The sequence below is a fragment of the Vulpes vulpes genome, chromosome 3 (assembly GCF_048418805.1).
Source record: "Vulpes vulpes isolate BD-2025 chromosome 3, VulVul3, whole genome shotgun sequence".
Classification (NCBI taxonomy): domain Eukaryota; kingdom Metazoa; phylum Chordata; class Mammalia; order Carnivora; family Canidae; genus Vulpes; species Vulpes vulpes.
In genome coordinates this window covers 82,887,783-82,914,148 of record NC_132782.1, presented here as the reverse complement: position 1 = coordinate 82,914,148, position 26,366 = coordinate 82,887,783, and the positions used below count along the sequence as shown (strand labels likewise).

General features: G+C 60.0%; 1 protein-coding gene across 2 annotated transcripts in view; it reads left to right on the top strand.

The window, feature by feature from the left end:
• The window catches only part of COL26A1 (collagen type XXVI alpha 1 chain), a 163,296-nt gene extending 137,244 nt beyond the window's left edge, over positions 1-26,052 (top strand). For both annotated transcript variants that reach the window (XM_072752960.1, XM_072752959.1), the window contains exons 4-13: positions 4,255-4,316; positions 10,980-11,136; positions 12,922-13,020; positions 13,634-13,786; positions 15,455-15,538; positions 16,813-16,865; positions 20,364-20,399; positions 21,682-21,729; positions 23,747-23,831; positions 24,597-26,052. In XM_072752960.1, coding sequence (XP_072609061.1) covers positions 4,255-4,316; positions 10,980-11,136; positions 12,922-13,020; positions 13,634-13,786; positions 15,455-15,538; positions 16,813-16,865; positions 20,364-20,399; positions 21,682-21,729; positions 23,747-23,831; positions 24,597-24,757 — 938 coding nt within the window. In that variant the 3' untranslated portion in view covers positions 24,758-26,052. The remainder of the gene's footprint in view (positions 1-4,254; positions 4,317-10,979; positions 11,137-12,921; positions 13,021-13,633; positions 13,787-15,454; positions 15,539-16,812; positions 16,866-20,363; positions 20,400-21,681; positions 21,730-23,746; positions 23,832-24,596) is intronic.
• Positions 26,053-26,366: the final 314 nt, after the last annotated feature.

Genomic DNA, 26,366 nt, shown 5'->3' with positions numbered 1-26,366 from the left:
TGGAGGGGCTGTGACCTAGCTGAGGGGCATGGCCTGACTGGAGGGGTGTGGCCTAGCTGGCAGTGGGGTGTGAGTGAGAAAGCAAAAGAAACCAGGGCCTACTGAAGACAAGGACTCCCCCTCACCCTACAGCAGTTTCCAGCAGAGTAGGGTGACCAAAGTCTCATCAGTAGAGGAGGGTCCTACATGGCCTCTGTGGGAAAGGAGGGAGGCACCAAAAGAATGTGTGACCCAAGACTGGACTCTTGGGTAGAACAGGGCTGACCTCAAGGGTAGTAAGATAGAAGGGTACCAGTCATATCTGTGCTAGGCCCAGCCCAGCTCTTGTCAAGGGAAACTGAGGCCACTTAGGACCTCCTCATTCCTGTGGTCCCTTGTGAACACACCTGGCCAGCCCTGCCCCCATCCCCATAGCATCTGACCCCACGGACCTCCCTGGAGCTTTCTTCTAACAGGGGGATTGTAGTGCTTTCTTCCAACTAGACCCTGCTGGGGTTGGCCTTCTGGTGACATCCACCTTGCACATGTCCCCTCTTGTGGATCCATCTCTCAGACCTCTCACAGAAGGGGCCAGGTGTCTGGGGACAGGGCCACCTGTGTGCCCTGGCTCCCTCTATCAGGGTCTTATGACCCCAGCCTCACAGTGGTCTCCTTTGGCCTCTCGATTTCTCTGCAATTGGCAAAGTCCCCCTTTGGGCCCAGGCCTGGAGAGTCAGCCTCACTTGGGAGCTGGGTCCTGAATTCTAGACACAGAGCCATCACCAGGAGCTGTGCTGGCTGAAGGCAAACGGCAAGGGGATTAGCAGATGTTCTGTCCTACAGTGGGTGGACAGAGCCCAGCAGGAGAGTCGGGGGGCAGGGGCACAGATGGCAGAAGCAAAGAGACCAGGAACTTCAGGCCCTTGGAGCTGATCCAGTATAGACCCTTTTTACAGATGAGAAAACAGAGGGGCAGAGAGGACAGATGAGGCCCTCTCTAGGCTCACAGTGGGTTAGTGGCCTTATAGTTCTCTTTCCACCGACCACACCAAGCAGTGAGTCCTCCCTCCTCTCACTCACTCACACACACTGGTTTGCCTGGCACATTCACACTTCAATACACACATATTGGCAAAGAGTCCTGGGCACACTCTCCTGCATCACCAGGAATGTGCTGCAGCCCTGGGCACTTGTGGGCCTGTGCGTGCTGGGGAGGGCGCTGGGTTCATGGGAATCCCACCGGATCTTGGGAAGCTAGAGCCTTCATCTTAGCCAGAGGAAACCAAGAACCAGAGCCAGTGGGCAGGGCCCGGTCTGCTCACTGAGCCATTCAGCACCCTCAGTGCCATTTCTAGGTCCCCACTGCTCCCCTGAATCATTAGAAAATTTTAAACAAACATAATATAATTGCTTGTCGATGACAGAATGCCAGGGGAACCATAAAACCCGCCTGGTCTCAGCGCCTGCCCAGGCAGGTGGCACGAGGAAGCCAAGCTGGCAGCCTCAACCCTGCCTGCTGGTTGGGCCTCCTGGGCCTCTCTGTGGCTGGGAAACTGGACCCCCCCACCCCGTGCCCACTGCCAGCCAAGCCGCACCTCACCGGCCAAGAAGGGTGCCCAGTGCCAGAGCAAACTGGGCCCAGGCCCAACATACTTTCCAGAAATAGGTTCCTGCGAGAGCCTGAGGCTCACCTCTCCCTCTGCAGACCTTCTCCCCTGCAGAGTCCTGTTTGTTGCCTCAGACCCTGGAAATGCTCTGTTCACAGCCCCTAAACGCCTCTGGAATGTTCACTGGGCCAGGCTGGGGTTCTAGTTCACAGCTCCCCCACATCTGTCCTGCCTCCTGCTCTTGCTGCCGGTCCCCAGGGTGGAGTGGTGCCCTCTGGTCCTGGATGGGGCCTGGGACTCAGGCAGAAAAGTCACTTTTCACAGTCCTTCAGGCCCGTCCTCCTGCAGAGCCAATGCCTGCTCCCTCGTAAGACCGAAAGACACAGCTGCTGGGGGAAGGTTCCTGGGTCTTTGCTCGAAGGGCAGGCATCCTCACTCATAATGCCCTGCCCTCCACCTCATCAGTGTCAGCACAGGGTCACCAAGGGATCCCTGAGCAGCAATGGTGCCTCCAGGTGGATGAGAGGGTGGTTGGGGAGGCACAGGGGTGGAGGGAGGGGGTGGGGACGAGGGTAAGTAGGTGGGGGATGAGTGGTGGGTGGTTAGATGAATGGGGTCGGGGCAGTGGGTCGGGGAGTGGGACCTGATTTGTTTTGGTCTCTGTCTTTCCATTAAAGGTTTATTTTAAGGCCTGGGAATCCTGAGCTGTCTGTTTTGTTTTTGTTTTCCTAAAGATTTTATTTATTCATGAGAGAGGCAGAGACACAGGCAGAGGGAGAAGCAGGCTCCATGCAGGGAGCCTGATGTGGAACTGGATCCCAGGACCCCGGGATCACGCCCTGAGCCAAAGGCAGACGCTCAACCACTGAGCCACCCAGGCGCCCTGCTTTGTGGATTCTTATCGCTTTTCCTTTCTTCACCACCCTTTCTTGGGCGAAATGAGGGGGAACCATGTGGGTTCAGCACCACCCCCCTCTCTTGCTGGTCCTTGGTGAAGTCCTGCCCTGTATACATTCTTCGAGTTGTTTGGAAGCTTCAGTGTTTATGCCTCAGTCTCTGATCTGTTTTATGTATCGGAGTTACAGACAAGGTTTTATTGAGGGGGGAAAAGAGTTCTGTTCTTAAAATATGCTTATAAACCACTGACTGGGCCCAGCCCAGGGGAGCTGGGGAGGGACATGAGGGTGAACGGGGCCTGTGCCAGCCCGCATAGCACGTCTTGTGAACCCAGCGAGGGCTGGTGAACAGACGGGCCCCCTGCCCTGAGGCCCGGCACCCCTGCGGAGGATGCAGCCTGAACCATGGTCCTAAGACCCCTAGCCCTCCGTCCCCCCATGTCTCAATCGCCACTGCAGCCCACAAGCATTAATGAGGGGATTTACTTTCGGGGATGCAGTTGGGGAGCTCTCCAAGGATGGGGGTGCTGATGGGGGGCAGCTGTGGACACTGCTGGTGAGCTTCAGGCCTCCTTGCAGCCCCGGGGCCTCTGATGGTCAGCCCCCAGGACACCAAGTGGGACCTACTGAGTTACCCTGATACCTCCGTGTCCGTTTGGCCCAGAATGAGGTTCCTGGAAGGTCAGGCTTTGAACAGAGGGAGGGATTTAGGCATCCCTGGACTTCTGGAGCGATGAAAGCTCTTTAGAACAGCTTTGAACCGTCTATTTACTCTTTAAACAGCTCCGGTCCCCAGGGCAGACAGACATAAATAGATAATTGTAGCCCAGGGAGATGTATGCCTGGGGAGTTAACCGTCCCTGGGCTCCTAATTGGCCTTCCGGTTTCCAGTCCCTCCCACGCCTGCCCACGGCACCTGCTGCTGCCACAGTGAGCTTTTAAAAATGCAAATCTGACCTTGACGTCCAGCCCCTGCAACAGCTGCCCACTGGCCTTGGGACACTGCCCAGAGCTCCCCCGCCAGGCCTCTGGTGTTAGGGCCCAGCCCACCGCTCGTGGGGGCTGCGGGGGATCCCCGGTTTGCTCTGATTCTGACAGGCTGCTGCCAGACCCTCCCCTGGTCTCGCTTGTCTCCAGACCTCAGCCTCTTTCCTCACCTAGCCAGTCATGTGCATCGCTCAGGCCTCGCCTTGGATGCCCCTGCCTCCAGGATGTCCTCCCTGACTACTGCCTCCCCTGACCCCAAATTAGCATTGCTACTGCCCCATGATACTCTTTTGCACATTCTGTTCTTACAGCCCTAGAGCAGCCCTTGCCAGCCTGTACCTCTTTGCCCTTCCCCCTCCCCAGACAAGTTCTCAAAGACAGCACATCCCCTTTACCACCTATTTATCAGTTACTGGATTTTTTTTTTTTTTTGAGCTCCTACTTTGTGCCAGGCCCTGGGATTTGTAGGCAAATAAAATTGACAAAGACCCCACCCTCATGGCACTCGAAGGCCGAGGAGGCATCTGGTGCTGGCTCAGGGCTGGCTTGGACGCTTTGCTGAATAAACGGACAGTAGAGTGTGCTGTGCTCAGAAAAGAGGCAGTTCAGAGGTCAGGCAGGCTGCCTGGAGGAAGAGGCACTGAAGATAAGGCTCTAAAGGCTGGGCCGGGGTCTTCCAGGAAAGCTGATCCAGGAGCTCCTGGCCTGCCGGACTGCGGAGAGGCTACTCTCTGGTGGCTGCTGCCCTCACCTGCTCTCACTCCATTCTCACCCTTCTCTTTCAGAATGCATGAACTGTACCCGGCTCAGCGACATGAGTGAGCGGCTAACCACGCTGGAGGCCAAGGTCAGATGGCCTGGGGTGCCCGGCCTAGGGAGCTGGCGGGTGTGTGTGAGGGTCCCGCATCAGGTACCTGCTGGCCGTGGCTGGGGAGAGAGCCCAGCCCTAGGGAGCCCAGTGGACCGGAGTAGCCTGGTCTCGAGCTTGGGTGCCGCTGGGGTCTCAGTGGCTCTGGGTAGCCTTCTCTGGGCTGCGCCAACCTCCTGGGGTCGGGAAGGGGTGTGGGGAGAGCCAGAAATCTGGAGGTCTCAGACAGCAGGCCGGTCTGGGTGTGAGTCCCAGTGACTGGGGGCTGGATGCCCAGAGGTTGACCCCTCAGTGGAAAGAGGAGGAGCCCCTGTACCCCCACAGCTGCTGCCCCCAACCCTGGCTCCTCCTCTTCTTCCCTGTCTGGCACACAAAGCTGAGTACCAACAAGCCTATGGAGGAGGTGCTGCCGGGTACCTGTTAGTTTTCGCCCTGTCTACATCAGGTGGCGGCCTGGGTCACCTCAAAGGCAGAAGAACTGAATAAAGGACAAGTAATTTATTGGAGTAGCCTGGGTGGCTCAGTCGGTTCCTTCCACTAGGGTCATGATCCCGGGGTCCTGGGATCGAGGCCCACATCTGGCTCCCTCCTAGCAGAGAGCCTACTTCTCCCTCTCCTCCTCTCTCATGCTCTCTCTCACTGTCTCTGTCTTTCTCTTTCAAATAAATAAATGAAATCTTGGAAAAAAAAAAAAAGTAGTAAGTCCAAGAAGGGAAGGATATGCGAGGTGCAGGTGTGGTAGCAGCCAGGTCACCCTCCTGGGCGCCGGGGCTCTGTGCCATCTGACCCCTCCGAGAGACAGTGCAGAGCATGCTTGGGACAGAGCTGCCAGGGCGAAGAAGCTGGCAGTCTCTACCATCCGTCAGCAGGAGACGCTTCTGGGCTGTGCCCCCTTGTCACATCATGTCCGTTGTCTCACGTGCCTGCTGAAATAGCTCCTGTGGCCAGAGAAAGCCCTGGTGGAGAGTCTCAGGTGCCTGCAGGAAGAAGCCAATGCTGTGGGGTCCGCGGGCCAGACCCTGACTGGGGACGAGCCCTATTCTCCTTTCACGTCCCAGGGAGCCTGGTGAAGGACAGGCCCGGGCCCGGGGTTTCTGTACCCTTTCATATCTGAGGAGCCTCTTGGGGCATGGGACCACTGGAGTCGCCTGGCCCAGGAGGAGCGTCTGAGCGTAGGAGGCAGATGTGAGCATGGCCTGCTGGCAGGGGGGCCAGGGAGAGGACAGAGCACTGAGGTCGCCTGAGAGACACCCCCCCACCCCAGCAAGACCACTGAGCAGGTCCAGAAGTTGAAGTCCCTGCTCAGAAAAACCCGATGGGCAGGTCTTCCCAGTAGACACATACTCATACACACACAGAGACACACATAGAGACACACACATAAGACACATATGGACACACACACAAACACACAGACACACACAGGCACACACACAGACATACAGACACACACAGAGGCACACACATAAGACACATACACACGAGCACACAGGAAAACACACAAACATAGACACACAGAGACATAAGTACGTGCACATACAGACACACACACATATGCATATACATGTAGACACACACACACTCACAGCCCCCTCCAACCTGACATTCCCTTTGGCCCTGCCTCTTGCCTTGAAAGCCCGACCATGAGGGTATCTGCCCAGTGGGATGGGGGCTGCCAGTGACTGTCACTTGGAGTCAGAAAGAAGTGGGACTGCCACCCATCAACTAGGTGGCTCTCGCCCGAGCTCCCACCTCCACCTCCTTGTCTGTGCAACGTACCTGCTGGAGTAAAGGGCAGCCGAGGCCTCGGATGATGTGGCTGTGGGACCCGGCTTGGGAAAACGATCCAGCACTGGACAGAGGAGAGGCTCTGCATTATCACCTATGCCACATTGGGGTCCCCATCTTCCCGATGGAGGCACAGGTGTGTGAGAGATGCCCGTGCAGAGCACGCGGCATGAGAAGTTCCGGGGTATGAATGGCCTCCCAAGCCCATCTGCTGGTGCGGGGGGGGGGGGGGGGCAGCAGCCCACACTCCTGGGCACAGGCTGGGGATGGGGGGGCCCCGTCCTCTGCTTGGGGTCAGTGGCTCTGCGGGGCATGGGGGTGGAAGCCTTCAGGAAACAGACACTCCCACATGAGAAAGCTGGGGCTGGGGAAGCCCTGGGAGGGCTGAGGGGTGCTGTGGAAGATTCTGGGGCACCCGAGATTTGAAAAAAAGGAGGGGTCCCCAAGCCAGCTGTCCTGAAGGACATTTTCCAGACACCTGAGGCTCTGAGTGGTTTGGCAGTGTCAAGTGACAGCCTGCCCTGGCCCCGGCCCAGCATGTCGGGGTGTTAAAAGTCGCAGCTCTGTGGGAGGACTGGCACTGTGCTAGCTGTCCTCCGCCCACCTGGCCCCCCGCCCTCCTGCCTGGTGCAGCTCCTCCCTGTCCTCCCACCCTGACACCTCGCTCTACCCCGACAGCAGGCCGGGCATGAGGCTTGCCCCTGACTCTGCGGTGAGGGTCGTAACCCCTCTGCAGACCCCAGGGGTGGGGGGTAGGGGCAGTGGGATGTGTTGGAGGAGCTTGCGGTAGGGTTCCTGCTCAGGAATGGCTCTGCCTCTCCAGGTCCCTGCTCAGTTCTGGGCTTCAGTCTGCTGCCCCGTGGAATGGAAACAGAAGTCACTTTGCTGCCCCTCACCGGGCTGTGTCGGGGTGGGTCTACAGGGGTGAGCTTCGGTGCAGAGGTTGGGGGGAGGTAGTCTGAGTCTGGGGTGTACAGAGAGGTGGCTGCCACCACACTCCTTCCAGATTTCCAGGTCAGAGATGGGTGATTCCTGTCTCAGTTGCTGTCTCTTCTCTGGATCACCTTCCAGCTATGTACCTACCTGTTAGCATGCCTGAGTGTCCCCTGGGAGCTTCGTCAGCCCAGGTCAGAGGGCCCTGAGAGGCAGTGGCCTGGAGAGGGAAGGGGACGGAATCTGGCCTAGCTGCCCAGACAGCCTCTGCTGAGGCCAGGTGCGCGCCTGCCAGGCTCAGAGACAGCATGGAGCGGGGCCAGTGGCTGTGGTCAGGCCAGTGAGAGCCAGGCAGGCAAACTCCAGATGGGGAGTCAGAAACCAGAGGGCTGGCAAAAGAAAGCAGTAGCTCAGAAGCCTGGAAACCGAGGCTTTTGCCCTTTCAGACAAAAGGCCTGCTTTGGTGTATCAGGAGGGACGTGTTCAGCTATAAGGAACAGACACCCAGCCTATTCGTTAAGGACATTTGTTGTTTGCTCAACAAGAAGTCTACCAGAAGGTGGTCTTGGGATTGTTTGGGTGGCTTAAGAACTCAGGCTCTTCACAGTCTCTGCCTCCACCTCCTTTGTGAGTTGGCTTTTGTCCTCATGGTTAGTGCCTCATGGTTATAAAGTGGCTGCTGCAGCTCAAGACATCACATCCTCATACCTGTTCAAAGGCAAGAAGTACAGGCTCTGGCAAAGCAGCCTGACAGGCTCGTGTGTCTGATCACCCAGCACTGGGCTATATGCCTCCTCCTCGTTGCAGGCAAGCTGGGAAAGTAGGTACCGGGCCAATCATGATTCCTCCTCTGGGGCACACCCACAGGTACACAATAAGGGGTTCGTGAGCCAGGCAGCCATCAAGGTGTGCTCCATCTTCACTTACCCCGTGAGTGCCTGAGTTCCCAAAGGACCCAGACCTGGGAGCTGATCTGGGATTCCTGTCACCTTCTTTTCCTGGGACAGCGTAGAATGGCTGTAGGGGGATTGCGGGGTGGAAGGCCAGTAGGCAAAAGTTTCCTGATTTCCTCTTTCCCGTCCCCCTCGGTTTACACTCTGACTTCACAGACCACATGGCCACACGGGGTGGAAGGGAGCCCGAGGGGGTTTCTCTGTGTGAGGGCCACAGAAGCCTCGACTTAGCTGGTCTCTTGTGCAGGAGGGCGGCTTCTCGGCCAGTCATCCAGGCCACAGTGATGTCATCAGGCCACTGGCCTCCGAGGCTGGCTGCAGTACAGTTTTCTTGTGTTGAGTCCCTACGCCCGCTGCTGCCCGCCCTGGTGAGGTCATGTCAGCGGGAGTGGGATCAGTTTCTCCAGGAAGTTGGCCATGGTCAGGCCAGGAAGGCTTGGACTCTGGCCAGAGCTGATGCTAACTTGGCTGTGGCTGGGGCTCCTCTGCCTGGGTCCATGGGCTCTGTGGGCCTTCGAGTCTGCATGGGATGTGCCCCACAAAGAAGTGAGCCAAGGGGGAGGGGCAAAGCTGCAGGTGTCAGGTCCCCTGGGGGTGGGTCTGGAGCCCTGCCAGGGAAGGGGAACACCTGGGCCCAATCCCAGGAGCCCATAGTGGACGCCCCTCCCCTGAGCCCTCAAAGCTGCTCCCACCCCTCTACTGCCTGGTAAATATGTCCATCTGGAGGCCCCCCCTGAGACACTGCAGTTCAACCCAGTGCCCCGTATTGATCACCTTCACCCCTAAACCTGCCCTCTTCCGTGTCCTGACTGGCTGATGGCAATCCCACGGTCCTGGGAGCCAGACCAGAACCAGGGGACCCACTCCTGCCTTCACCCATTGTCCTGTCCCCAAGCCCGGGGTACCTGGCCCTGGTAGTTCGTACCCTCATCCTCACTGAGCCCACCGGCCTGAGCCCCCCATTCTGTGTCATCGACAGCCAAGTCTCCTTGCCCCGTCCCCCCACTCCTTCACTGCCGCATAGCCCCTAACCTCGGGGCTTCGGACGGACGTGCTCGGATGGACGTGCTCGGTGAACTTCCCAGTGGACATTCAGTGACTGGGGCAGGATCATCACCCTCCCCTCCCCGAGGGGATGCCAGGGTCAGACGATAAAGTTCCACCCCCAAGCTGCTGTGTGATGGCAGCCAGCTGCTTACCTTCTGTGTGCCTCTGTGAGGCTCCACCAGAGCCAAGGCTGTGGCCCAGCTGTGGGGAAGTGGCCCAGGTACTGCATGGGACCCTGGTCCCCACACCTACTTGCTGGGCTACCTTGGGCAAGTCACTTGTAGTCTCTGGGCCTCTATTTCCACCTCACCTGTGATGTAGCTGCCTCAGGGGCCCTTGTAAGGACTAGAGGGGGGAGGGGCTCAGAGAAGTAGCCTGGTAGGGGGGGTCTCTAGAGCCTCAGGGGGCAGGAGTCCACCCATCCAACACAGATGGAGATCCTAAGAGCTGGTGCAGGGTGCCACTTTGTTCCCAAGGATCCTCAGGGACGGTTGGTCACTCAGGTCCAGGGACAGGGCAGGACTGGTGGGAGGGAATGCTCAGAGGGCTCCTTGGCTGCACACCCATGAAACCTCAGCCCAGCCCAGGCCTGGGCGCCGTGAAGGCAGCTCTTTGACCCTGTGACCAGCCAGCATCGCAGGAGGCACGGAGGGCACAGTGTGCTGCATGCCCCCACTCTCTCATGGATCTATAGGGTCAGTCCCATTTTGCTGATGGGAAGACTGAGGTCCAGAGGTCCCAACACTCATACAAGGATGCACAGCGGCCACCTGGTGGTGGCCTCCTAGTGGGAGAGCCAGGATTCAAACCAGCTCCTGTGGCAGCAGGGCCCACGCCTCCCCCATTAAGTGGCACATAACGGGCGCGGGGCTCTGGGGGACTGTGCCCGCTCCCCAGGTGGTCTCTCCTGAGGCAGGGCTGCCGGCACACGCAGGAGGGGATGGCCGTCAATCCGCAGGGTCAAACAGGTTGCCCGGAGGTGGGGAGGGGGCCCTGGAGTCTCAAGACCTTCCCCGGGGCTCAGGAGTGAAGGGAGGGGCAGGGGGCGGAGAGGCCAAGGGGCACCCGGAGAGGCCTGGGGAAGGCCAAGTGCACAGGCCCGGCCCAGGCGAGTCGGGGAATCTAACAGGATGCGGGGTTCTGGCTCCCAAGAGCTGGAGGGAGCCTGAGACACCAGACTTCCTCCCCGGGCAGTTCAGGGTGGAAAGACTGGGGGCACGAGCTGGGCGGAGCAGGAAGCCAGCCTGGTCCGCAGGCCGGTGGGGAGGGTGGGGTCTCCCTCTCTGCCTGGGGGGGCCTACCCAGGGTCTCAGCACCTGCCCGCTGCCTTGCTCAGATCCCTGGTGCACAGTGCCCCCTGCTGACCTCATGGGGGGACTGCAGGGACTCCAAGGTGCCTCTAGGGCCTGGATCCAGGTTCACCTGAATTAGGGAGATGGTGTCCCCACCCAGGCCGTGGGTCTTCCCAGGCTTTGACCCCCCTGCCACCTCTGTCAAGGGGAGAGGACAGGGCAGCTTTCCACGCTGGGCCAGGTGGCCACCTTTTGGTTTCCTAGAGCTCGTCCTAAAAACCACACCCCAAGCCGGGCCCACTGGTATGTTTTCAGTAACTCCTGTGGGAGGAGCCAGGGAAGAGGGGTGACCACAGATCTTCCCCCATGGTGATGGGCTCTCTAGAGAGTACGGGGAGCCTGAAGATGTCCCGATGGTGACCTGCTTGAGCCCTCCGGTCCAGGAGGGCTCTCCTGAAGTGGCAAGAGGCAGGCACCGGTAGCAGAACCTTCCTGCAAGGGGAGCAGTGGTGTGTATGATCACCCGCACCTGGCCCTGGGCAGCTGCAGGTCTCAGGGGGCGCGTGTCCCTGGGCACGCGTGTCTCTAGCCTGCCCAGGGGTCCTGACCCTCTGCTTTGTCCTGCTCAGGTTCTCCTGCTGGAAGCAGCAGAGCAGCCCGCAGGCCCGGGCAATGACCTACCAGTCCCCCAGAGCACCCTGCCGCCCTGGAACGAGGACTTCCTCCCCGATGCCATCCCCCTCGCCCACCCGGGGCCCAGAAGGAGAAGGCCCACGGGCCCAGCGGGTGAGTGAGGCCTGCAGGGGAGGACTCCAGCCAGCCTCTCCGGGGACGGCCTCCCAGCACACGGCCTCCCAGGGCCTGTACCCATAGGTCACACGGCAGGCCCTTTGGATAGAACGCCCCCCCCCACCCCGATGGTATTTTGAAAAACTGAGCTAACAGCTCAAAAACTGGGGGGTTTCACACAAAAATCAGGATTTGAAGCTTCTCTTAGAAAAATAGAAGCTCTGGCCATTGGGGCTGCAGCCCCTCGTGGAAGCAGTTGGCTGTAGCCAGATCGCTGCTGGCCCCACAGACCCACCCCATCCAAACTGCTATAGGCCTCACCCTCTTACCCCACCGCGGGGTGCATGTCCTCATGGCCCGCCCCGCTGCTTCTTAGCACCTGCCCTCAGGCCCCCAGCCTGGCCATCCCCTCCTCACTCAGCTTTCCTGGGAGCTTACGGCCTCCCACCCCCTCCTGGGGGGATCCTCACTGAACTCCCTGGCTAGAGTGGGGGCACAGAAGCCACCTTGCGGTCTACTCCTTTCCTGGCAGATTCTGAAGTCAGGACTATTTTCTCTCTGCAGCTTCTATGCATTGGGCTGTGCCCTGGGCGATGGTGGCAGTGTTAGGACAGAGTGGTTAGGGTTGCTGAATGCCAGTATCTGTGCTGTGCCGGTTAATAAATATTTTTCTGTATCACCCTCAGCTGTACAAGTATCATTTCTAATATCATTCCAGTAAGTTTATAATGCTTGGGGGTTACAGAGGAGAAAACCAAGGCTCAGATAAATGACCCCAGGGGTCACCCTGTGATCTGGGGGCATTTTGTCTTGATTATTCTCGGGCCCACTAGAGCCCTGGGCAGGTGATGCTCTCCCTCCGTCATCTTTCTCCCTGTTGAACCCACAGCTTCTTAACACCCCTGCCCAGACTCAGCTCTGAGCTCACACTCTGTCCTCTGCCTGGTTTCCCATGTGTGCCTGTCTAGTTGGGAGAGGGAGCAGAGCCGGGAGGGCACAACCCCCAGCAGTGGGGACATCTGTCGCCCAGTCCTGGGAGGAGCAGATACTGTGATCTTCTGATGGGGCTGGAGGCTGTGGGAGGAGGGGTGAGCTCAAGGGAGTGGGGAGCATCTCAATCTGGGTCCCTTGGTTCACCTCCCAAGGATTCACACCCAGGCAGCTGCCCCTGCCCACTTCTTCCAAGTCCTTCTGGGACTGGAGAAAAGGGGGACTTCCTAACCTTCGGAGGACCCAGGCCCCAAACCCCCAGCCAGGGAGGCTGGGAGGGGCACTGGGTGGGTCTCCTGGGCCACTTTCTCCTCACCAGGCACAGTGCAGTTCCAAGAAATGGCCACCAGGGGGGGCACAACCCCTACAAATGGTGACACCGAGGTGAGCCCCGGAATCCCTGAGAGCCGGTGAGTTGGGCACCAGGGTGCTTCGGGGCTGCCTGGGGGTCTCCGAGGAGGCCTCAGTGGGGCGCTCTTTGCCACAAGCGCAGTTCCTGACCCCCAGCGCGCAGAGACAGCAGGACTCCTGAGGGAGGGTCCCAACTCCTCTGCAGCCTGGCTCTGGGCCCTTGAGCAGGGGACCATACCTTCTTGAGCCTCAGTTTCTTCACCTGTGAAGTGGGGACAAGTAGCTCTGGAGATTGTAGGAGTCGGTAGGTACAGAAACAGTTGGTGAACTGTAATGAGGTCTCTGCTCCTACCAGATGGCCCGGGGGGGGGGGCAGGCCCGGGGTCTCCTGTGGCTGCCCGGCCCACAGTGTTCTCAGGGCTCATCTCATTCTCTCCCCAGGGCCCCCGGGGCAGACAGGACCGCCAGGGCCTGCAGGTCCACCGGGCTCCAAAGGTGACCGGGGCCAGGCGGGAGAGAAGGGCCCAGCAGGACCTCCTGGTAAGGACACCCCAGATCTGACTTTATCCACTAGGGGGAGGGGCTGAGGGTTCTCTCCTATCTGACCAGGTGAGGCATCTCATAACCCCTGATCTTGCTGGGGTGAATGATAGGCATTGTGGGGGGCTCCAGGCTTGCTTCCTCCCACCAGCACCCCCACTGCCACCCCATCCCAAAGACTTTAGGGCCTGGTCTGACCCTGGGCTGCAGGAGGAACACAAGGCTCTGGGAGCTGGGGGTGCAGGCGTAGGGATAGGGCGGCTGGGGCCTGGGGGCTGTTCTCAGCTGTTTAAACACCATCTGTAGAGAGCTCCCCAATCCCCCCTGGGTCCCGCAGGGAGGTCCTGGGAAAGCAGGTGTATGGCCGGTCTGGGCTGGCTGCCACCCTCGGCGCCCCGACCAGAGCTAAGGCCCTTCTAGGGGAAAGGCCTTGCCTCCCTTGCCTCCCACCCAGCTGCACCCGAGTTCCCTAGGCCAGAAGGGAAAGCCATTTCACTCACATCCCAGGACAGGCCTCTGGGGAGCCTGGTCCACAGGCCACCACCAACCTGTCTCCCATCTGTGGGGTCAGCCACCAGGCCCAGCCCTCACATGACTCCTTCTCCCACTGCAGGGCTCTTGGGGCCGCCAGGGCCCCGCGGGCTTCCTGGAGAGATGGGGCGCCCTGGCCCCCCCGGCCCCCCTGGCCCAGCAGGCAGCCCGGCCTTCCCTCCAAACAGCCCCCAGGGCGTCCTCTACTCCCTGCAGCCTCCGACGGACAAGGGCGGTGAGTGCCCCCCCACGGGACGACCCTGGGGAAGCAGACCCGCAGGGAGCCAGGCAGCGGCCTGGGAGCCAGGCTCTGCCAGGTGGCACAGAAGGATCCCAGGGGGCTGATACTAGGCCCCCAACCCAGCTCTTGGTCTCAGCCTGGCCCATCCCTGCCCCGGTGCTCAGCCTCTGCTCCTGGGGTCCTGATCCCCCACAGGTTACTCTGGTGTCTGGCCGGCCTCAGTTTCCCCACTTGGTGACAGGAGCAGGAGCACGTCTCCTTGCAAATCCCCTGAACTGAGGCCACTTAAGTGTTGGTTGAGCACCTACTACGCGTCATGCATGGTTTTTGTCACTGGGGCTACATTAGTAAGCAAAACAGCCTTCTGCCCCCAGGGGCCACAGTCTGGAGTTTCTGAACCAGAAACATCCACCTGCCTGTGGGGATGGCAGGAACAGAGAGGCCCTGAGAGTGGGGTGGGGGCACCAGTGTCATTCAATTAAGTGCCCTAGGAAATGGGGCAGGGAGGTTTAAGAAGCTGGTGACATCCCAAGCACTATGGGGGATGGGGACCTCTTTATCTTGGTCAGAAAAACCCCAGTCCCCTCCTGCTGGTGCTTCTGTCCCGCCAGGCACACAGCCTTTACCACTGACCCCTCTGGGCCTCAGTTTTCCTACCTGTAGAGCGGGGGCAGCTAATACTCCCTGATGGAGTTGCTCTGGTGGGAGGGACTCATTTGTGAGTAGAACGGAGGCCCTGGGCTGCCCTTGGCGGGTGCAGGGACCCAACTGGGTGAGAGCAGAGCCTTCTGGAGGCAGTGGAATGCACAGGACTCAGGGAGAGAGCAGGGCTCAGCCGCACACTTCCGGGCCACAAGGAGCTGGCCCAGGGCTCCAGCCGGCCCGACTCTGGGCACACCTCAGCACTGCCTGCCAGCCACCTGCAGCACCCTGAGCCCTCCTCAGATGGGACTCTCCTTACCCCCGGCCCTGGGGTCCCCAGGGGAGGGCTGGCTGTGAGCTTTGGGAAGAGTGGGGACACCCCAGGGAGGCCCACCTATTGTGCGCCCGTGGAAGAGTGGTCCAGGCTTCTGGGTGCAGAGGGAAGGCCCAGGGTAGCCACTCCCATCCCTGGCATTTCCTGGACCTGGCTTCTCTGGGTCTGGCTCTGGGGACCCGGCAGGACAAAGTCACACTGGACCTGCCCCAGAGAGACCCAAATCTTAGGAATTGGGCTGTTAACACACCCCACCCCTACCCCAGGCTGAGTGATGGGCCCTGTAGCGGCAGCCCAGGGACCTGTAGCTCAAAGAGGTAGGCAGGGAGGGCTTCCTGGAGGAGACGCCTCAGGAGTGAGCCAATTAGGTATATCAAGAAAGGACCGGTAGTGAGTGTTGGGAGGAGATTTCTGGCCTGGGGCACTGGGGAGGTGGGTAGGGCAGGGCCAGTCTCTAAAGGGCCTGGAATGCTCTGGAAGGAGATTGTGCATTACAAGAAGCCCTCTGGGCTTTCCCTTCTGTTTGCTTTGGCCACCAAGGGAGCAATAGCCTCTGATTGGCGGGGCTGCTGTGAGGCCCAGTGGAGTCAGGTGTGCCTGTCCTGGCTCTGGGGGAGCTCAGGTCCAGCACCCCAGCCCTGCTGGCCCTGCCCCACCAGTCACAGGCAGCTTTACTCTGCCCACAGACGGAGACTCACAGCTGGCTTCTGCTGCTGTGGACACAGTGCTGGCCGGCGTCCCAGGGCCCCGGGGCCCCCCCGGCCCTCCAGGTAAGTGCACAGGGCAGCCACACAGTCTGGCTGGGACTGGGTACCCCCTTGGAGCTTGGCCTGGGCCGCAGAGCCTCGTGGGGCCAGTTAGGGGCCCATGGCCCTGGCAGAGAACTGGGGATTGGGTCTGTCCCAACCCACATGTGTAGCCGGAGGTGAGTTCCCTGGCTTCTGGGTGGCAGCTCCCTTGTGGGACTGGACACAGGAACTGCAAATGTTTCTGCTCAGGGCTGCCCCCCTGTGGGCCCAGGGTACATAGAGGGGGGAGGCAGGCGGTCAGCACAGGGGTGGCTCTAGGGGCTGGTAGGCCAGGTGCCTATGAGAGGCAGGAAACCCTGGGCCTTTCGGCAGAAACCAGGGGCACTGAGGCAGGGGATGGCCCTGGGGCCCCTGGGGGCTGGATCTTGGGCCTGGCCTGACCTCTACTCTCCAGGGACCTTCACTGGAGGGGAGGGAAGGGGAGTGTGGGCCCCTGGCCTGCTCACCAGGTGTGTGGGTGCCTTGTCTCCCCTCATTCATATTTCATGCATTCACTGAGCACTCCCTACATGGGGCCAGGGTCTAGTTTCCGGGCTTCTCTTAAAAGGTGGCATTTGAGTGAATACCCCAGGGAGGGGAGGGAAGGTGCTGGGGGGGTATCTGAGGGAGGCGGTACTTGCTCTGACTGGAGGAAGGGTGCTAGCCTGACCCTATGAGCGCTCCCTGGCCTACAGAGACAGACCTGTAAATCCACCTTGGCCACAGGTGGTGGCAGGTCCCTGTCAGGGACTGGCCTAGAGAAGGGGTCCAGGTAGGTGCTAGAAGGCTTCCTGGAGGAGGTGATGCTCAGCCTGAGACTAGAGGAAAGACCAGTAGGAAAGAATTTGTTGGGCTTTGGAGGGAATGGAGAAGCTCCAGGAGGAAGAAATAACATCTGCAAAGACGCAGAAAGAAAGGAGCTTTCCAGAAGAGTATCGAGGTGTGAGGTAGAGGGGGGCTGAGCTAAGGACTTCAGGAGCCCCAGGAGGGACCTAACTGAAAAGTGGCTCTGGGAGGCCATGTGGAGAGTGGATGATCAGGACACTGATATAGTAACTAAGCAAGAAGGGTGGCATTGGAGGGGAAGATCCTGGGTCCCCAGGAGGGGCAGACCTAAGAAAGATTTGCTGGGAGACTTGCCAGCTGGGGTGGAGGTGCGGGGTGGTCTCATAGATGAGGCCCTGAGGGAAGAGCAGGTTGTGGTATAGGGTGGGCAGGAGACTGGCCCCAGTGACCATCTGTGACTCTGCCGACAGGTCCCCCTGGGCCACATGGTCCCCCAGGACCCCCAGGTGTACCCGGATCTCAGGTAAGGACTTCCCCACTTCTGACAGGGGAGGGGACATTGTCTTCCCAGGAAAGAAGAGCCAGGCTGCTTCCCAGCATGATTTGCTTAGGAAGGGGCACCCCAGCTGGCCCGTCTGCAGCTCAGCTCAGGCGGGACCCAGGGAAGGACCTGGGGAAGGTGGGTGTGACCCTGGTGTCATCAGCAGCTTCCGCTCTTTGCTGCCCACTCCCCATGCCAGGGAGGTGTTGGCACCATTCCCATCTCAGGAGATGAGCTAGCTGGGACCAGGAGAGGCCAGGTGCCTCCTGAGGACAGACAGATCACAGAATGTCCACCCCAGCTTGTCACCGTCCTCCCCAAGAGTCAACTGTGTGGGAGAGGGCACCCCAAGGCCTGGTGAGGTGGCCCCAAGCCCCGGCTTGCTCTGCCTCTCCAGCTGTGTGACCTTGGGTGCAGAGGCAGCCTCTCTAGGCACTGCCTGCCTTGGCTGCTGAGAGGGGTATGCAGCGTTTCCCTTGTGGTTGTTAGGAGGGCCCAAAGGAGAAAAAAAAGTGCTACAGGAGCCCAGGGCCTGGGAAAAAATCACACCAAGGAGGGGCCACCTAGATGCAGAAAGGGTGCGTGTCCTGCTTCTGGAGCTCCCTGTCGCCCCCACCCTCAGGCCTGCCCACCTACTGCCCCGAGGTCCCTGATATCAGGCTGTGCTGGGGTGGCAGGGGGTGGCCCCCATGCTGCCAGGGGTGGGAATCTGGGCCTTGGCTCTGGGAGTCCACACACCCCTTCACCCCTTTAGACAATTGGTGAATGTCCTCCAGACACCCAGGGCACCAGCACCCCAAGCTGAGGGTTACAGCCAGGCCTGGGGGCCTTGGAGAGTTGATGTTCTAGATATCCAAGAACCGGTGTCCCATGACCCTGATCTGCTGCCTGTTATCCCCCGTGTTTCTTCTACCCAGGAGGACGCAGCCTGGAGGGGCGGGCGGGTGCACCGGCCGTGGGGTGGCAGGAGCCCGGGCCCAGGGCCCGGGGCACAGGGCGGCCGCGGAGCAGAGCCGGCTGCGGGCAGGGCCTGGGGGGCTGCAGAGGCGGCAGGAGGCCCCCGGGCCTGATCTGCGCAGAGTCCAGGCCCTCCAGAGCCGGGCGCCCCAGGCAGGGGCGGGGCGAGGCCTCAGGGAGGAGGCTTGTGGGGGGGCAAGAGAGAATGCCAGGGCCTGGGGCGGGAGTGCGGGGAGCAGCCCCAGGAGCTGTAGGAGGCGGCGGGGTGGGGGGGGTGGGGGGGGTGGGGGAGCTGCCTGGGCCGCTGCCCCCCCCCCCCCCGCAACAGGCAAAGTCAGGAACCATGGGACACGGGCCGCCCCCCCACTTGTGCCCCTGCTCTCCGAGATACGCTGTCCTGTAACCCCAGCAGTGCTGGGAAGGGGAGGCTCAGAGGGGTTCAGTCACTTGCCCGGAGCTGCACAGCAGGGGTGGGGCCCCTCTCGGGCTTTCTTCTGCTGCCTCCAAAGCTTGCCAAGACTGCGGTGGGTGCTTTGGGATAGCCTTATCCTGCCAGGCGGTCTCTTATGAGGGTCTTCAGGCCCTTGCGGGGAGTACCACTAGGGTGGCTGTGCAGACCATATCCTTGTGGGGACCTAGGCTCATGAGGTTCCAAGGAGGTTCAAGGGGGCCCAGTCAGGGGCCCCTGGGTGACTCAGTGAAGCGTCTGCCTTTGGTTCCGGTCATGATCTCAGGATCTTGGGATCAAGCCCCCCATGGAGCTCCCTGCTCAGCAGGGGGCCTGCTGCTCCCTCTCCCGCTCCCCTTGCTTGTGCTCTCTCTCTCTTTCTCTCTCTCTCAAATAAATAAATAAAATCTTTAAAGCAAAAACAAAAAACAAAGAGACCTGGTCAGAGCTGTTCCTCCAGTGCCCCTTAAGAGGGCATGAGCAGGGGATCCCTGGGTGGCGCAGCGGTTTGGCGCCTGCCTTTGGCCCAGGGCGCGATCCTGGAGACCCGGGATCAAATCCCATGTCGGGCTCCCGGTACATGGAGCCTGCTTCTCCCTCTGCCTGTGTCTCTGCCTCTCTCTCTCTCTGTGACTATCATAAATAAATAAAATTAAAAAAAAAAAAAAAAGAGGGCGTGAGCAGGCGTCCTCATGGAGGGCGTGGGGTCCTCGGGCTGCTGGCATCTTGACCCCTTCCCTCTTTGCTGTGGTCTTTCTTTGAGGCTGAGGGCCTGTGGCCAGGGCTAGGAGGCCTGAGGGCACAAGGCAGTGCCCAGCTCATCTCTGGCTCCCCAGGCTCCAGTCCCTTCCCAGGCCCCCGCACTACAGGGACGGAGAGACATTCGAAGGTTTGCCCAAATATTGACCATGTTGGAATAGTCACCAGCCTCCTGTGCTCCCCATGGAAGAGCCAGGCCGTGGCTTCACTGTGGACAGTAGGACCAGTCTGGTGACCCAGCCACTGCCTATCTCCTTCCCTCATCAAAGAGTCAAGGCCTCTGAGGATGGAGCGGAGGTGGGGGGGTCTCCCAGGGCTCAAATAAGAGTGAGAAGGGACAGTGGTGGGGAACCAGGTGGCCCCTACTTTCTCCTCTGAGCAGGACAGACTTGCGCTTGAAGCCCAGCTCTCCTCCTTTCCAGCTGGGTGACTCTGAGCAAGTCATTGAACCCTGGGTCTGTTTCCCACCTGTGAGATGAAGGATCGCTTTGGGTGGGCTTGTAGTAAAGGGGTTAGTAGATGCGAAGTACCAGGCCCCGAGAAGACCCTTAATAAATGTTCTTCGTTAACCAGATATCTCTTGGGGCCTTATGGCATCAGACACTGTGCTGGGCACAAGGACAAGGACCCCGGGAGCCCTGCAGTAGCTGACAGAATGGGGGAAGCAGGCAGTGAGGAGGAAGGAAGCGTCAGGAAAGAAGGGAATGAGGCTGTGTGATGGAGTGAAGGGGCCAGGCAAGTGGGGTGTGACAAACGTGCAGAGGTGATACTTCCCCTGAGACCTGAGGAACCAGAAGGAGCAGCCATGCAAAGATACCAAGAAAGGCCAGTCCAGTAGCAGAAGAGCAAGTGCAAAGGCCCTGGGGCAGGGTCTGACCAGAGGAGCAGAGTGTGGGTTTCTGTTACAGGGAAAGGGGACTCTGGCTGTGGATATGGTGGGTTTGGGCTCTGGGGAGCCTTCTGTGGGGAGCCTTCTGGCTGGACCTGGACATGGATGAGAGTCCTTGAGTGGGACCATCGCCATTGGCGTCGCTGTCACACGTTCTCTGAAGGCCCCTCCCAGAGGGGAGGGGGCGGGGAAGGGCAGTGCGGGCTTTGCCATCTTTATGTGACAACCATTAGGGCCCATTTCTCAGCTGAGAATACCAAGGGCTCTGCCAAGGCTCACTGAGCAGCCAATGGAGGGTGGCCCAGGTGGGGCCCTCCCATCTCCACCATGCTGTCCTCCTCCCATCCTGGTGCAGGGAGGCTGAGGGGAGGACAGAGGTATTAGGGGTGCAGGCAAGGCCTCATCTGTGTTGTCTGACTTTCTGCAGGGCCTGGCTGGAGAGCGGGGCATGACGGGACCGGCTGTAAGTGTGTGCGGCTGTGTTGATGGGCCATTCCCAGGGCGGTGGGCTCTGGCGCAGGCCCAGGGTCCCGGGTGGGTGGGGGTCTGTCCCAGTCTGAGCTCAGCTCCACAGCCACCCCAAATATGGCCTGATTCTACCCTGCCCAGAGAAGGGGCAGCCTGCATAGGGAAGGGGTGCCCTTGGAAACTGGGGAGCCCCTCACTGGCATTGTGAGCAGGGACTGAAGTAGCCTCCTGGTGGGGGGTTGGACGAGAGTCCTCAGGTCTCTTCTGGGGAGCCCAGACCCCTGAGTTAGCCTGCTGTGTGGCCTGCAGAGCCCCTTCCCTCCTCTGAACCTTCCAGGGGTAGAGGCGCAGACAGCTGGCCTCTAATTTCCCCTTGGAAACAAGAATGTATGAGTCTCAACTCCTGCCTGCAGGGCCAAGGAGGCAGGCACCTCCTTGTGCCCAAGTCTGAAGTTAGGGGTAGAGCCAGGGAGGAGGGATGGAGCTTTGCTGAGCACCTACTGTACGCTGGACACGGGGGAGGCACTCTTCATCCATAGTGAGTTTAAGCTTTGTTATGACCTAGCAAAGCAGGACTTTACTGTTCCCGTTTTTCAGAACTGGCAGCTAAGGCTCAGAGAGGTTAAGTAACTTGCCCAAGGTCACATGGCTAGGCAAAGATGGAGCCAAGATTTCAACCCAGGAGCATTAACCTCCAGAGCCATGTCTCCTCCTGGCTTCTGTCTGGTAACGATGGTGAGCCCCGTCACGGAACTTCTGGCACCAGGCTCCAGTCAAAGCTCATAAATGCTGATTTATTTCATCCGAGTACTCCTGTGAAGTAGGCAGCATTAGTACCCCATTTTAGAGACAGGAGCACTGTGGTGCAGAGAGGTCAAGTAACTTGCTCAAGGTCACACAGGATTCCACGTGGGTGTTATAGTGAGGCTGGTACTACGGGCGGTGTTTTAGAGGTGGAAGCAGAGAGAAGCAAGGACTTGATCCCTGGCAGAGCTCAGAGCTGAGCTTGTGGGGTTTCAAATCTGGCTCCTCCGCACCCCAGAAGCACAGTAAAGCCCCTAAAGCCAACCCATGCTGGGCGCGCAGGGGTGCCTGGGCCCTTCAGTGCTCCTCTGCTCTGCTCACCCCAGGACAGAAGTTCCCACAGGCCCAGCTGTCAGAGTCTGGGACCCAGCACCCCTGTCCTTCGGCTCTGCCTCCCCAACCCGCCCTGACTCCCTGCCAGCCCCCACAGTCTGCCCGAGAAGACATTGTTGACTGCATGGTTTTTTTCCTAGGGTGATCCTGGCGGGAAGGGGCAAGAGGAGGACAAAGCTGCTGCCGAGGTAACTGGTTCTGGGGGCCATGCTTCCCACCTGCCCCCTCGGCTGCGTCCCGGCAGGAGGGCGGGTGCCCAGCACATCTGTATCAACACCTAGGGCACTGGGTGAATGGGTCCCTGCCCGGGGAGGCCAGTGGGTGAAGTAATGATTGCAGCATAGCGGCAGATGGGGGACTGGCCTGGGGGCAGAGGACAGGGAGGACCCTGCCGGGGAGAAGCTTTGGGCTGCAGGCTGCAGAGTCCCTCTCCAAAGACAGGAAACCCCCTGGGCATGGAGTTGGTGGCCTAGAGGATCGGTGGGCAGGTAGACAGATGGCTGGTGGATGTGGAGAAGACGGTGGGGGAGTAAGGATGGGAGCAGGGGGTGGCCAGGGTTAGATGGGGTGGGGAGGGGACGCAGATGGAGCACGGGCATGACCCTGGGGACCCATTGTCTTCTAGGAGGAGGAGGGACGCCTGAAGACTGGGGTGATGGATAGAGGGGATGAAGGCAATGGGACCAGCAGGGGAGACCTTGCAAGCTGAGAGCAAGAATCCCCTGGGTGTGTCAGAGCTCAGGAAGCAGCCGGCACAGGGGGCATCTAGCGTTCTCTAATGAGCCAGCCTGGGGTGTCTGGGGAGGTGGGCTGGGCTGGAGGGCAGAGGCTGGGGGGCCAGGGGCCCTTTGGGAGGCCCTTGCGAGACTGGAGACAGGAGGAGAGGCTGGAGCCAGAGCAGCTGCGGTGGGTACAGGAGGCAGGGGGGAGGAAGATATGGGTGCCAAGGCATGGGCATAGATCCATAGGTCACTTGCAGGGGCAGGGTATGGAGACATACGGTACTTACGACTTCATTAGCTCTTCTCATGCATTCCATGAGAGTGCATCCCCATGGCTCAGGGGCATGGGACTTAGCCGGGGACCTGGACCTTCTGCTCCTCACTGGGGCACCCCCATCCTAGACACGCCCACAGTATGGCTTTTGATGGCCTTAGCATCCCTGGAGGGAGGACCTCTCTCCTTAACCTATAGGATACTTTTTGGTTTCCTTTCGGTTTTTTGTTTTGTTTTGTTTTGTTTTGTTTTGTTTTGTTTTGTTTTAAGCTGGCTCCATGCTAGGCTAGAACTCACAACCCTGAGATCTAGAACTCACAACCCTGAGATCTAGACCCTGACCTGAGATCAAGAGTCAGATGCTCCACCTACAGAGCCCCCCAAGCACCCCATCCTTTTGTATTGTTTTAAACTAGATTGATCTGAACGTCGTGACACAGCTGTCACATTATGCCAGCTGAAGGCTGAAGTCATTCTGGGGCTGACTTCAGAGTGGGGCCTGATCCCGTCACCATCACTTTTTTTTTTTTAAGATTGATTGATTGATTGATTGATTTGGGACACACAGAGAGAGGCAGAGACACAGGCAGAGGGAGAAGCAGGCTCTGAACCTGATGCAGGGGGTTTCCTGTCCCTGGAGAGGAACCTGATGCAGGATTTGATTCTGGGACTCCAGGATCACACCCCGGGCGGAAGGCAGACACTCAACCACTGAGCCACCCTGGCATCCCCACCATCACATTCCTTTTCAGAGTGGCCTGGTCACCTGTCTTCTCAATAAACCAGCTCATTCATGTGTCTTGGTGCATAGGGTCTGCCCAGGTGTAGACCGGCTCCCCAGCAACGTGGACCTGTCATCATCGTGCACTCTCGCTGATGCTCTAGAAGCAGTGGCTATTCCTTCTCTTTTTCTTGCTGGGGTGGCCACTCTCAGCAACTCTCGAAGTGGAGGCAGCAGAGGGGGGTTGGTGCAGAGCCAGCAAGGAGGTCAGCCACACTCTCCCACCCATGCTAGGTGCTCTGCCCTTGGCAGGATATCTTCTGGAAAGAAGGGCACATGGGGGAAGCAGCCAGGCAGCCACGGAAGCAGGAAAAACCGAGGCATGAGGAGGACAGGTCTGGGTGTGAAGCCTGGGCTGGCCGCTTCCAGGCTGGCCCTGGCGCCATCCCTGTGGCCAGCCCTGACCCTGGCTGCTTCCTCCCCGCCAGGGTGAGGGGGTGCAGCAGCTGCGGGAGGCCCTGAAGATCCTGGCAGAGAGAGTCCTCATCCTGGAGCACATGATTGGGATCCATGGTGAGCTGTGACCAGAGCCTGAGGCCAGCTGGACCCACAGCTGTCCGTAGAGTTAGGGATCGCTTCTGCCCCTGCCTCCCTACTCCCTGCCACCCTCATGGCAGCTGCCGTTGCCTCTGCTTTGCCTGCCTCGATGACACCTCCATTTGGCTGTCAGATGGTCTTCCCCAAATCCCAGTCAGACCCTGCCCTGCGCCTCCCCTGCTCAAGGACCCTCAGTGGCTCCCTACTGCCCATGACTGATGGGCACATCAAGTCCCAAGCCCCTCCCCAGCACGGCCTGGTGCCCAGTTACACGAAGCCACTACCTAGTCATCCTGTAACCTCTCCCCGCCCCACCTCTGTGCCTTTGCACAGGCCAATCCCTCTGCTGGCTGACCACCACTCCCACTTCAGGTAGGACCTTCTCTAGGGTCTCTTCCTCTGTGAAGGCACCCTCCTGCCCCACAGTGTTCTGAAGAGCCTTCTGTTCTCTTATGGCGTGAGCTTTGCATGTCTCTCTCTGGCATGCTGGGAGGCCCTGGTGGCAGGGTGGTGACTGGCAGCCCTGCAAGGCCTAGAGCCCACCCCTGGTCAGCATTTGTTGCAGGATGAGTGGGAGAAAGCATGAGTGAGTGGGTACCCGTGTGACAAGGTAGCCCGCTGCTGCCTTTCCCTGTCCTCGCTGGGCCTGTGGTCTCCCCCGCGGGCTGGGCACCAGAAGCAAAGGGGCCTTTGAGGGCTCTCAAGGCCCTCCATGAGCCCACCCGCCTCCTGTCCTTCCAGATCCCTTGGCCTCCCCCGAGGGGGGCTCTGGCCAAGACGCTGCCCTGAGAGCCAACCTGAAGATGAAGCGTGGTGGCTCCACACCCGACGGCCCCCTCGCGGCCCTGCTTGGCCCCGACTCTGGGCAGAGGAGCGCTGGCCGGGCCGGCGGCGGGCAGTAGGAGGCCGGCTCTCCAGGACAAGCCCCGGCTCTGCCAGAGACCCAACCCTGAGGCCTGTGTTGGCGTGCTGGCTCCTGAAGACACCCCAAGCGGGACTGGGCTCCAGGCACCGACGATTGTGTGGGACACTGGCTCCCAGGGGGGACTTGGAGACAGATGGCAAGTCCAGAGGCAGAGTCCAGAGGGCCCTAGCACCCTTGGCGGGGCCCCTTCCTGGTCCCTGCCCTCCCCACCCTCACTTTCTGCAAGAGACGGGATCTGGGTGGGCTGGGTGGGGCTTGAGAATAATCCTAATACTCATCATTTACTGAGTCCAGGCCTGTCCAAGGAGCTTTCCCTGCATTGTCTCATTTAACCCTTAGGAGGTAGGCTTGTTATCCCCACTTTTCACGGAGCCCGGTGAGTTTAAATCACCTGCCGAGGCCCCCTGGTTCCTTAACCCTCGACCCTGCCAGCTTCCTGTCTTCACAGGGGAGCTGAGTGGGCGCAGGGCCATGGGGAGGCTGGACCGGTCCACAGGGAAGAAAGGCAGGGTCCTGGGCCTCCTTCCTCGACCCCTTCCCCGGGGCTCAGGGTCTGCTCCAGGATCTGGCAGTGTGTGGCCTGCAGCTGCTCTCAGAGGCCTGGGAGACCCTGAATAAACCCGTGACAGTCCCACGGACTTGGGGACAGTGAGAGAGGAGCACTGGGGTGCAGAGGCCTTCATACTAAATGGGCATCGCCCACCAGTGCCTCCCAGTTTTAGAACCCACCCAGGCCTGCCCCTGAGCCAAGAGCAGGGAGGGTTTACTGGGAAGGCCATCCCTTGCAGCCTTGCCCTCTCTGGAAATCTATAGGGTTGGCCATTTCTGGCATCGTACAGCAAGTCCCATGTCCCCTTGACAAACTAGAGATAGGACAGCCGCCCAAGTCCCAGGCCCCGCTGGGGGAGATGCTGTGGGCCCAGGCCAGGGACCCCAGAGCAGCTTAAACCCCAGGCCACAGGTCCCCTGTGAGCCGGGCCAGCCCTGGTGCTCCTCTCTTGCTGGGCCAGGACCTGGTCTCCACAGCAAACTCAGAGATTTTGGTGCTACCCTGGCTCATGTCTCCCCTCAGGGCAGGAGCCGTCTGTCCCCAGTGTCCATGGTGCTCCCCGGAGTGGGTGGCCTGGTCCTGCCAGGCCCTGGTGACCTCCCCCTGCCGTCCAGGCCCCGGTGCCCCGTGAGAGGCAGGACTGGCCTGGGGCCCGAGGTGTGGTGGTCAGAGGCGGGCGGGAAGTCTATAATGCTCTGACAATAAAGGTGCTCTCCCCACTGGGGGTCTGGTGTCCTGTGACGCAGGTACTGAGGAAGGCCGGCCCCCGAAGTTCACATGTAGTGACCACGTGGCTGGATGTGGGGACAGGCACGTCCTGGGTGGTGCCACACACACGGCACGGGACATGTCAACACAGCAACACAACGGAGGGGACAGCTAACCCACCAGGGGCCAGGGGAGGAGCCTTGAGGTTCAGAAGGGCTTCAGGGGTCAGCGGGAATCGGCTCGACAGGAAAGGGTGCTGCGGCAGGAGAATGGCATCGGGGAAGGCTCGGAGGGGCCGAGGAGGACAGCTCATCGGTGACCCCCGTGC